Genomic DNA, 12,542 nt, shown 5'->3' with positions numbered 1-12,542 from the left:
CACTCCAGTGGTGTGTTGTCAAAAGCAATAAAAACGGCTGTTGAGAAGAGAAAATGGTTCGTTTCTTTAAAGAGAGATAAATTCTCCTAAAGACAAACGGGCTGAGTCTCACATCTGCTCCTATAAGGGAGAGCGATCCTTAGAACCTGTAGAAATGGGGAGTAGCTGCTTTCTGCCCTCCTTCTTGTTCCCTTGCAGCTTTTCCTCACATCCAATTCCAGGACAGCTGCTCAGGCTCAGGCAGGGAAAGCCGTGCTTCACGGTCCTCAGCTCCACTCTCCTGCAGCTCCAGGGTACACACAAGATGCTGCACACCTCCAAACCTGGGAAGGAAGCAAAGGTATTCCATCTTTACCTCCATCCTTCTTTTTTTGATTGTTTGCTGTGACCCTGGTTCCAAACTCTTGGCAGTTACCTCTGAGGAAAATATTTAGGTGGTACTGTTGGGAAGAGTAATGGTTAGTTGTAAGGACAGGTGGAAGTGGGGAATTGATGCCTGTAGCCACAGATTTCCAGCCAGTGATCAGCAGGCTGGTTGTAAGATAATTTATCTGCTCTGCCTAAAGTGCCCACCCTGGCCAGGGACAACTTGGGAATAAACTGCTGGACAAACCAGGCTGTTGTTTGCACTGTGTATCAACCAGGAATGACACCCCGAGGCGTCTGTGGGGATGGAGCAGTGCCTGATCCACGGCAGCAGCTGCTTCCACACCAACAGCTCACAAAGCATGTGGGACAGTGGCTGGGCAGCTTGTTATTTCAGAGGAGCAGGTTAATGGTTAATGCTGTGCTGGTTCCAGCCTGGAGCTGGGCACTGATGATTAGCAGGGACTTGTTTGCCCACGGAGATGATGAAGGAGGTGTTGTTTACTGCTTGACCACAGTGGTCACTGATATTTAATCAATTAATTAAAATCTCCCATCCAATATTGTAATCCAAACCTGTGGGTTTATTTAATCTCACAGTGAAATGGTATTCAAGTAGCCCCTCAGAGAGTTGCCTGGTCTGTCTCATCCTTCAATCGATGCCAATATTAAATAATAATGGCAAGCAGGATGTAGCTGTGCTGAACTGCCAGGCCATGTATTTACCATTAAGTCTGTCCCAGCTTTTCATTTGTTACTTGTTCTTTTAATAGCATTTTCCAGAGATGCTTAGTTGCTTTCTCTGCTCTAACAAGCTTCCTTGCTGGCCCAAATGAAAGACCTGATGGAGAGTAGCTGGTTCATTACATTTGCCCTTCTTCTAAGAAGCCATCCCAAAATACAGATCAGGAGAGAAGGAAAAGGAGCAGCTCTAAAGCTGCTCAGTGTGTCCCATGGTTGTCTTAAAGCAGGGATTCAAGGCTCTTAGAGAGAGATAAAACCTTCCTGTGACCCACAAAAACGCAGTGTATTGGCAGAGGCTGTTCTGCTGTCACCCTGTTGTAATAGAGGTGATATAACATTCCTTTTCTGCTCCTTATAGATGATGTTTAGGATTTGGTGACATCAAGGAACATGGGAATACTTCTGGCAACAAGACTTAGTTCTTTTAAGCAGCATTGAAGTGTTTCAGATTTGTAATATTTTTTGCAAGAGAGGTTGGTTTGATTTGATTCATCAACTCTAATCAGAGCTGAGGCTTCCAAATGGGTTGATCAGACTAAGTGGTGCTATTTAGGGATATCCCAAGGTGTCTTTCCAAGTGCTGATGGACTGTGACACGGACATCTTCCTTCTGTAGGGAAGGTTGCTGTGTTAGGATCTTCCTTCCTCCTTATCTGCTTCCTCCCAAGTAGAGGGGAAAATGGTTGTAGGGAAAATCCAGGTCAGCTCAGGTGGCTGCTGTACAACTCCCTGACAGGTGGGTGCAGCCAGGTGAGCGTTGGTCTCTTCTCCCAAGAAACAAGGAATAGTACAAGAGGAAGCGGCATCAAGTTGCACCAGGGGAGGTTTAGATTGGACATCAGGGAAAATTTCTTCACTGAAGGTGTGGTGAGGCTGTCCACAGGCTGCCCAGGTACGTGTTTTGTTCAGCTTTAAGATGAAATTCTGTGTGAATCTGATTTCAATGCCTCATTTACATGCTAACATCAAACTTCGGGTATGGTAAAAGCAGACAGGAATCAGGGGCTGAGTTTCTCCCGCTGATTTGCACGTTTGCTGGGGCTCCCTGTGCCCTGAGGAAGCTCTGCCAGGTCTGCAGGTGACGTCTGCCAGGTGAGGGAGGTGTGGGGCTGACGTCTGTAACTGGAAGTCTCTGCAGCAGCTGGCCACCAGTCACCACTTGCTCAGCTGTCCTCGCATCCAGAGTAAACAAGGACTGGCCTCTGTCACTGCAGCAGACGTGCAGCCCCTGCAAAGGCTGTCCCTGGTGTCCTGTGTGTGTGTAGCTGATGTAATTAATGCCAGGGATAGCTGAATTTCATCTGCAACAGCAGAAGTCCTCTGAACTGAGCTGTTAGAATAGCTTGGTGTTGCCTTGCTGGAATATGCTGGGCAGGAAAAAAAGAGAAAACCAGGATTAGGGGTTTATTTCTGGATAACTTTGGTATTAGTACCATTTATGATGGCACATGATGATGCAGGTGCAAACCTGAGCACAGCTATGAGGCCACAAATGAGCACTGGAGAGTCCCATGCTTTGCAGGATCTGCCAAAACAGCCCCCAAAACCACAGAGAGGGCCAGAAAGTGACTGCTGAATGCTTCAGAGTCACTTGGGCAGCTTTGCTAATTGTTTGCTTTTACTCCCTCGTGTCCATGAGCAATATGGGTAGAGAGACAAGAGCTTGTAGTGCAGTGTGGATATACTTGTAAAAAGGGACTGCTACTGGTTGGCTTCCATAAATTTGCAGGAATGTGCAACACCTCCATAAAAGCACCTTTGTATGGATGCTGCTGCAGCTGAGCTAGAAGAACTCCTGCCTTAATTACCCCATCTCATAATGGGAATGATTTAAAAAATTAGAAATACTGTATGTAGACACAGTCTTAAGACTAAATGAATCCATCAGCAGAGTCTGATGTCCAAAGTGAGGGGTCTTTGTGTTTCTCCCACAGAATTTTGGAAATCAATGACATTATAAATTCATGCTGAGGTTACTGAGCCTTCATCAGGCTTGGGAAACCCAGAAAACTCCTTTTGTTCCTTCTCCCTGCACATGCAGTCCTCAGGCATAGAAAGGACAATACTGGGATGTTTGTCACAGTTGTGACATGAGGATTTGCATTTCTGTCACACTTCTGGAGGTGTTCAAGGCCAGGCTGGATGGAACTTTGAGCAGCCTGGTCTAGTGGAAGGTGTCCCTGCCCAGGGCAGGAGGTCAGCGTGAGTTGATCTTTAAGGTCCCTCCCATCCCAAACCATTCTGGGATTCTCTGATTTCCATTCTTTAGAAAACACCTGTGCTACCTGTGCAGTTCCTGGATCCTCCTGAGATTTGAGTGAATCCCAGAACTGCTTCTGTGGGACCTGCAATAATTATCAGGGCAATTAGTTGCTACCTGTGTTTTCTATCCTCAGTCTGCAGCGACCTTTTATCAGCAGAAGACTTGCACTTAAAAAGCTTTTCTAGGTTTTAAATGCCTCCTCCAGCTTTTTGTCTTCATCAGCTGACGGGTTCTAGCAGTTCCTAATAATTTTTCCTCTCCTATTGCATAGCCACTTCACATCTAATATTTCCTGGCAGATTTCTCAGCAGTAGCTGCAGTCAGGGGACTGGTGAGAGGTCTAATGCATCACTTCTCTCTCTCCTCGTGCTATTTATTCCAGTGTCTATCAGCTCCTCGTGAGCAATACTTTAACAAACAGGCTGGAGGGGAGGATTGCTAACTTCTGAATTATTTTGATAGTTATCCTCTTCTTTCTTCCCTGTAATTCTGCAGATGCCGTTGAGTTTGGAGACAGAACAGAGCTCTACTGGGGGTTATCATGCATCAGTCTCCTGCCAGCAGAACTGTGAGATACAGATGTTGTGCCTTCCCTGGTCACGTGCAGAACAGACATTGTGTTTGGTTTTTCACTCCAGTTCCTGAGGGTCCTCAATTTCAAGGATTTTCCCTGTAGGGAAAGACCATGAACTGCAAGCTCAAAAAGCACCAGCTTGGAGGGAGCCTGGGGTGGGATATTGCTGGCAGCAAGGTTGAGGATGATGACAGCAAGCAATGAGCCCCAAGGGAGTCAAACATGGCGTTGTCTCTGCTTGCCAGGGTGAGCAGAGCCCTGTGGGGCAGCACATTCCATTGATTAAAGTAAGACCAGGGCAGCGATTTATGGCACAGCACAGCTTGAAAAGCAATGATTTTCATTCACCAGATGCTGCCATACACGAGACAAGGTTGGTGACCCAGCTGCTGCCTTTCCTTTGAAAGCCAGTCTCCTCCCAGGTGGTCAGTACCAAACCCTGGCTGGAGTGGCTGCAACATCATCCAAACCATCATCTGCTGGTTCAGCTGGAGTGACACAAGAACTTAGCTTTATATTTTGCCATAGGACCAAAAAAAGGGTGTTTGCAAAGAGCTGGTGGATTCCCATTAAAGAATGACTACAACTTTCCCAGTCTTTCAAAGTGTCTTCCCAGGGACACAAAAATGCATGAATGAGTGTGCCAGCTCCAGTTTTCCCTTTCAGCACTCACTTCTTAATGAAAAGGTCTCCATCAAATTTCACAGCATTCAATGCTCTGTCATTAGGAGGGCTTGGGCAAGATGCAGAACAGCCCTTGGAGGTCTCAGTGGACCATCTCCATTTACATCTATTGCAGCTGTGCCCACACATGCCTGTTAGTCCATGCAGCCCTAGATGTCCCTTCCCTGGGTTTTGCTGAAGTTGTTTGGAGCCAGGAGCAGGAAGATCAATGAGGGCTGTTTTCTTCCACGTTTATCTTCCACATTTGGATCCCCTTCCATTTCAGCAAGTGGGAGCATTGAGGTTTTCCTCCACCCCAGCATCCTGGCTACATCTAAACCCTCACCCAGCCTAGCAACTCCTCCTCTCTCCTTTAAGGATATTCTTAAATTACCCTAATTTTGCCAGCTGCTCCATTATTAATAACTAACTAGGAAAACTGCCACAGTGTCAGTGGAGCTGACATGCGTCTTGAGCTGGAACCAGGCTTCCAAGGAGAAGCACTTGAGAGGGGTGGTTAGGGAAGCAATTTCCTCGATGGTTCGTGCTAATGCACATACCCAAGCCTTCCTTGGAGCTGCTGGAGCCGGGGAGTCGAGCAGCTCCGTTGCATGGTGCCTCCTTGGGGATCAGTGTCTTGTTTCATCAGGGCCATCTGCTTGCAGCACAGCCTCAGTCAGCTCCAAGTCCTACAACAAGCTGCTCTGAGTGCCGGCTGGGAACGGTTGGAAAAATCGGAGTGTTGTAGGTAAACATGAGGCTGGCTGTGGAATACGGCCATGCAGGGAGTTGTCTGGCTGGCAAGCATTTATGGGGTGTTGATGTGCATGAAGAGGGGCCCAGAGCTACTCGGGGGTGCAGACCCATGCCAGGTGTGAGTAGAGCTGTTCTCTGTGCCCATGCCAATGGCTGGAAAGGATGGAATGGGACGTGTTTCGTGTACCCCACAATCCAGCACCGACAACCAGGCTGCCCTGAAGGCCAACGCACAGAAAGATCTCAGTCCTGCAAAGGCACATTCTGCAAATGCTCACTTGCTGTTGATGGGACGATGAGGTTTTGCAATATTTATATTCAAGGGGTTGTTTGAAACTGGCAGAGCCCAGTGAAACTCACTGGAAATCCTTCACATCCACTTTTGCATCCCCTTCTTCCTGGGCTCCTCTTCATCACCGATTCTGTTGGCATCTCCAGGCGTGAGAGCAGCCTGTGATCCATTTGCCAGGGGTGGTTTTTTGAGGACCATTAGTTAAGCTGATTTATTTTGTTGGCTCTGTGTCCCTGGGGTCCCTGTGAGCCAACTCATCAAGCGTGCAGGGCAGAGCTGACACTGCTGGAGAGGCAATGTCTGGGCTCTCCCAGCATTTCAGAGAGGACATGGGATCTTCTCACAGCAACCCCTTGACAATGGCTAACTGTCATAATGGCTAATACAATGTCAGCAGCCCTTCCATGCTGACCAGTATTTCCCAGTGCTCCTTTCCCCAGGTGTTTGCACCCCAGTGCTGCCACTTCTTCTCTTTCCCTTTCAGATCTGCGGTTGCAGCTCAAGCCAGAGGGTTAAATGTGCTTTTCCTACCAGCCCTCATCCCCCATCACCCAGTGATCGCTGCGTCCAGCATCAGAGGAGTCAGCCCCTGCTGCTTTCACCAGGATTTGGGCTGTGCAACACTTAATTTTCTACTAACAGGGCTTAAGAAACAGTGGTTGTACATCCACACTGAGAGCTGATACATGTGGAGGGTCATGTTAAGGCTGGAAGATGGTCTTTAAGGTCCCTTCCAACCCAAACCCTTCAGGGATTCTGCGATTTTTTTTTTTTATGTCTACCTCATCCAGTTTGGAAATACAGACCCACATAGGTTTTATTGTTTACTTAAGAAAAAAAAAAACCCTTATATTTCTTTTTAGTGTGCATTTGCTTTTGGAAGGGCGTTTTTTTGTCTGAATTTTACAGCTCCACTTCAGAACCCAAGGTAACGGAAATGCTGCCATCCCAGTGGCCAATTCCCACACTGTGTTTAGGAACAAATGAAAGAGATGTTGTGTTTAATTATCTCAGCCTGCCTACCACGGTATTTTCACTAATATTTGGGTTTAATGAGCTAGGAAATCTGGGCCATTGTGTGCTGGTGGATACACTCATCCTTTCTTCAGCTAAATATGTTATCAGATAGCTTCCACGGAGATGAGCAACTGCTTCCTTTGAACTCGGGAATCTTCAGGATTCACTAATTTGCTTAGACCACCTGCTTGGCTAATATTACCACTGGCCTCTTTTTTTCCCTCTGAAATGGTAAACAGAAATCTAAATGTTGCTGTACTGACTCTGGAGAAGAGGACGCTGAGGGGAGACCGCACAGAGGGTGCAGCTTCCTCATGAGGGGCATTGGATGGGCAGCTCTGATCTCTGCTCTTAGTGACAGCACCCAAGGGAACGGCTGGAGCTGTGCCAGGGGAGGTTTAGGTTTGACATCAGGAAAAGGTTCTTCCCCCACAGGATGCTAGGCACTGAACAGGCTCCCCAGGGAATGGGCACAGCCTCAAGGCTGCCAGAGCTCCAGGAGCATTTGGACAATGTTCCCAGGGATGCACAGGGTGGGATTGTTGGGGTGTCTGTGCAGGGACAGGAACTGAACTCGATGATCCCTGTGGGTTCCTTTCAGCTCAGGAAGGGACCTTTCTATGACCCACCCCAAGCCAACACCTGATCTGCCCCAGCCCACAGCACAGACAATGCACAGCCCCTGTAACAGCCTCTGTTTCTCACGCAGGGACTTGCAGCCCTCCAGAAATGCTCCAGCTGGATCTGCAAAGATCCCAAGGTCCCACAGGAATTACCATATAAAATAGAATTATCCTGCTTCTCCATGCACTCTGCCTTGTGTTTTGCATGGGGTGTCTTTGCTCCCAGGACACGTGGGCTGCACTTTGGATTCCCCATCGGCAGGGAAGAGAGTTGGCCACAGGGGTGTTAGTGAGTCCCCTCACTGCAGTCAGGGAAGGAGATTTGCTCCCAGCCGGCTTGAGGATCCTTCCATCACAATGACCTGCACCCGCCCTGCAGAGCACGGAATGCAGCAAGGAATTTCTTCCACGGGTCACAGATCTATTTTTTAATTACCATAGAAACCTCCAAACATCAGGCGTGTGCTGTTACGTCAGGGTCTCACTCCTCCACAGCTGCCTCCTTGGGACACTCTGGGGAACAGGAACTGTGGGGTCCTAAATGGCAGGTGATTATTTTTGGATTAATTAGTAAGCACGGTCTTGGTGTCTTCTGGAGCACAGGATAGAAACTGTGGCTTTGGTCCTTTTACTCTTTTCATCCACGACTTGCTGGTGTGGGGGGACACCATTTCCCACCGCCCTACCCAGCCTCACAGGGGGATGGATTTGCTGCTTCAGCCCTAAATATATATCCTTCCCATCACTGCCGTTCCCACTTTAGACATGCAAAATGCAAAACCTGGGAGGCGTTCTTGGCATAGCCAGCTTGGCAACCCTTAAATTAGCGGGGTGTGAGCGCATGGCGTTCCCACCCGGAGCTCCTCGTGCTGCCGGAGCCTCGCTCCGCGTTCCCGCGCGAGACGCGCACCCGGCGCGGCAGATGGTGCATCCTCACGGCTCCACGGGCCATCCCAAAGCACACCCCGGCAGCAGGAGGGCTGTCAGCACTTAGGTGAGGGGAACGGGGCTCCTTGGTAGAGCATTTATTGGGATGGAGCTGGAGGACGAGGCAGATGGCCGGGGTTTGTTGGCAGGGAGCTCCTGTTTGTTTAATTAGTCACCAGACAGACTGAGAGCTAAAGGCAAACTCCAAGTGTGGTGAGATGGACCATTTGCCCTTGATGTCTACCTGGTGATCGTCATCTCATCATCCTGCTGTGGGATTGATGCTCCAGCACACAGGACCAGGTGTTCCAGGTGATTTCAGGTGGCCTTTGTTTCTCCCCCTACTACTTTTTCCCCAAAAGGGGCAGATTCAGACACGTGTGTTGCTTCAAAAAGCAACCAAAGGATGCACAAACACAGAGTTTTCCTTTCTCCAGCCCCCACCAGAGCACACAGCCACTTTTTGCTTTTTCTAAAGCAGCTCCAAGAGAGCTGCAGAGGGACTTTGGACAAGGGCCTGGAGTGACAGGACAAGGGGGAATGGCTTCCCACTGCAGAGGGTTAGATGGGATATTGGGAAGAAATTGTTGGCTGTGAGGGAGGTGAGGCCCTGGCACAGGGTGCCCAGAGCAGCTGTGGCTGCCCCTGGATCCCTGAAGTGTCCAAGGCCAGGTTGGATGGGACTTGGAGCAACCTGGGACAGTGGGAGGTGTCCCTGTCCAAGGCAGGGGATGGAATGAGACGAGCTTTAAGATCTGTGATTCTGTGACTCAGTGGTGGAGGGGTTCAGCCCCCCTTTGCCATGATCCCATCATGTCTCCCTCCCAGACCATCTCCTGACACCTGGACATGTCTCCCAACTCTGAGCTTCCCTGTCCTCAAAGTAATGAGGACTGGGAGATGCGGCAATGGTGGAATTATGGAATCGTAGAATTGTTAGGGTTCGAAAAGCCCTCTAAGATCATTGATTCCAACCATTCCCCCAGCACTACCAAGCCCAACACTAACCCATGTCCCCAAATGCCACATCCACACAGCTTTTAAATCCCTCCAGGAACAGGGACTTCACCACTGCCCTGAGCAGTGGTACCAGCGTCACTTGTTCCTGAGCATGGATCAGATATTTTGGGGAAGGGATTCCTAAAGGGGCTCTGAGAGAGCTGGAGAGACACTTTGGACAATGACCTGGAGTGACAAGACAAGAGGAAATGGCTTAAAATTGACAGATATTCCCGCAAATAAAAAGTCCACAGATAAAAGCACTTTACACCTTTATTTTTACTTTATAAAATGTTTATGTTCAGTGTTTATACTTTCTTGCAAACACTTGTGCTTAGGGTTTTTTCTCCCCCATTTCCCTTGTTGTGTATACCTGTATCACTCACCCCTTGCAATGGGATAGAAATAAATTTTAAAAAATATATAAAAGAAAGGAAAAAAGAAGGGGAATAAATGAGAAATGATAAAGGAAAATAAAATCTGTACAGGAAATTATAACCCAAACACAAATCCTGCCCCTCTCTGGGGAAATGAATAACCCCAAACTCAAATCCTGTCCTTCTCTGCACACTTGGTGCTTGACAGGGTTAAACCCATGTATATTTAACACGTATATCTAACACGCAAAACTCCGCAAAAAAAAAAAAACCAAAACAAAAAACACCCAAAGTTTTAAAAATTACCATTTGGGGACGATGCCCCATTTACCAGAACCCAAAGCGGCGTTTCTTCCCCCCCCAAAATATCGCCCCCTGCCATTACCCCGCAGCCCACTAGAGGGTGGTTTCCTCCAGCGGGAGATGCGCAGGCGGCTGCGGCGCGGGGAGGGGACCCGGAGCGCGTTTTCCAGCGCTGCCGGTGCAGGAGGAGCGCCCAAAATTCCCGCGGGAAGGGCGGGGGGGGCAGAGGGGACACACGGGGGACGCGCGTCCCCCTCGGGCTCCCCCCTCCGGCGCGCGGCTCGGCCCCGCCCACCCTCCGATGACGTCACTCGTATGCAAATGAGCGACATGGGGGAGCGGGGGCCCGGCGCGCGGCCGGGCTCAGTCTCGCGCCGCGGAGCGCGCGCGCGCCCCCCCCCCCCTCCCCTTTCCCTTTTCCCTTTTCCCGCCTCCTTCCCTCGTTTCCCCCCCCTTCATCCCATGGACATGGCACGGCCACCTTAAAACGCCGCGCCGCCCCCCTCCTCCCCCGATCGCCGGGGCCGGTATGAGTCAGGTGAGTGTGTTGTTATACGGTGTGTGTGCGCGGGGGAGAACTTTTGGGGGGGGGAACTGTGCTGCAGTCGGGGGGGGGGGTGTGCTGGGTGCTTTCCCCCCCCAAACGGCGGTGCTGGATGTGGGGGGATCGCGGTGACGGTGTGGGAATGCGCGTTGGATGAGGAGTGGGAGGAAGGCAGCGGGCTGAGTGCGAGCCTTCCTCTCCATCCTCCTCCTCGTCCTCCTGCAGCCCCCCTGACGCCCCCTCCTCTCTCTGTTCCAGGTGTGAAGCCCCCGCCGGGAGGAGGTCGTTCCCCTCGCTGGCTGCAGCCCTGACGCTGGGATTTTCCTTTTTTTGGCTTTTTTTTTTTTTTTTTTTTCGGCCCCACCACCTCCCTCCTTCCCTCCCTCGCTCCCTCCCTCCAGGAATCCAGCGCTGCACCGAAGCCAGAAGAGAGGGAGCAAAAACCCAGCCCAGGCCGAGAGCTGCGTCCAGAAACCAAACCCGCCCTTCGCGTCGCAAAGGAGATTTTTTTTTTTTTTTAATCATTATTATTTTTATTATTATTATTTTTATTTTTATTTTTAACACCCCTGACCCGGGCACGGTGGCGGCAGCGGCGCCGGGGCAGGGAGGCTGTCCCGGTTATTTATTCTCTCCCCGCAGAGCTGTCCCTCCGGCTCACCATGATGTTCCGAGACCAGGTTGGCGTGTTGGCCGGGTGGTTCAAGGGCTGGAACGAGTGCGAGCAGACTGTTGCGCTGCTCTCCCTGCTCAAACGCGTCAGCCGGACCCAGGCTCGCTTCCTCCAGCTCTGCCTCGAGCATTCCCTGGCAGACTGCACCGAGCTCCACATCCTCGAAGGGGAGGCCAACAACCCCGGTGAGTGGTGGCGTTTGCTGCGAGCCTTCTCGGGCGATGCTCTAATGCCGTCGAAATTTTCAAAAATACACCCAAGAAACGGGTGCGGTTTGGGAGCCGGGGGCTCCCCCAGCTCGATTGCGGGAACGGCTTCTCTGCTCACGTTTTATTTTCCGAACGGGGTTTGGCTTATTTCAGTTTGGTTTTTCACAGCAAACTACTCCGCTCCATGGCGTGGTGTAACTACGGTAGCATGAATGATTGGTGGCTTTTTTTTTTTTTTTTTCCCTCTCTCCCCCGTGCCCCCCCTTTCTCCTTCCATGCAGTTTCCTGTGAAATAAGTAAGTCAGGTCACGTAGAGTCTGGATTTTCTAGGCTTCTTTTGGGCAACGTGGCTTGCTTTGCTCTCTGCAACATGCAGAAGGAGCCCATCGCTACCTCAGACGAACTGTTATTGTATAAAGGTCTGGGCAACTGGGTTATCCTTTTCTTTTTTTTTTTTTTTTTTTTTTTGTTTTCTGTTAAATGTGGCAATTCCTATTTCATCATTCAGATCCTGTTTGGACGCATTTTTTTCCTGCGGCTCTGAATACCCCCTTGTGTTTCAGCAGAGCTCTAAGAAAATATGAGTGGACTGTTTCATGTTACTGAGCGTGCAGGGTGCAGGACAGAAAATGTGTGTGGCTACCAAAAGTGTATTTTTCTTTTATTTATTCGCCATTACAAGTTGCTCAACTCCTCCAAAGTAAACGGGAGTTGGAGGAGGATGGGAATGGCACAAGCGCCGTGCGAATTGCACCGTGTGTTCCCGTATTTATTTATGGGGGGTGTGTTACAGATGTGTGTGTTCCTGAGTGTGGATGTACACAGGGATGCAAGTTGCTCAAAGTAGAGTTTTTGTACTACAGAGGGTCGGTAGGGAAGGCAAAATGTCATTTAGTTGCGTAGTTCTGTTTCTCCAACGCCTCCCAAAAAAATATCCCCCCCCCCAAAAAAAATCCTGCAACCCATAAAAAGCAAAGCAACCCCCCCATTCCTAAGCACCCCTTTGATTTAAAATCCCAGGGGACTGGAAGCTCTTGGGTTTTGGGCTGTGCTTGGCAGAGCAGTGCCGGGGAGCGGCCGGCTGCGCTCTGTGATGGGTGGAAATCTTGCGGCCGGATCCCGAACAGAGCCCCCGGTGTGGACGGGGCGGGAGGAATGCAGGGTCCTTCTCCAGCTGTTCCCTATTAGAGCACCGAGCCGGCAGGATTTGGC

At 50.1% G+C, this 12,542-nt stretch overlaps 1 protein-coding gene across 3 annotated transcripts in view; it reads left to right on the top strand.

Annotated features, from left to right (window-relative positions):
- Positions 1-10,306: 10,306 nt before the first annotated feature.
- SAMD4A (sterile alpha motif domain containing 4A) overlaps positions 10,307-12,542 on the top strand; it is a 98,994-nt gene continuing 96,758 nt past the window's right edge. For all 3 annotated transcript variants that reach the window (XR_014226517.1, XM_082283836.1, XM_082283835.1), the window contains exons 1-2: positions 10,307-10,442; positions 10,707-11,306. Coding sequence is in view for 2 of the 3 variants with exons in the window: in XM_082283836.1 (XP_082139962.1) it covers positions 11,111-11,306 (196 nt within the window). In the remaining variant the exon portion in view is untranslated. The remainder of the gene's footprint in view (positions 10,443-10,706; positions 11,307-12,542) is intronic.

This window comes from Coloeus monedula (genome assembly GCF_965178545.1).
Source record: "Coloeus monedula genome assembly, chromosome: 6".
Taxonomy (NCBI): Eukaryota; Metazoa; Chordata; class Aves; order Passeriformes; family Corvidae; genus Coloeus; species Coloeus monedula.
This window is presented reverse-complemented; position numbering and strand designations above follow the sequence as displayed.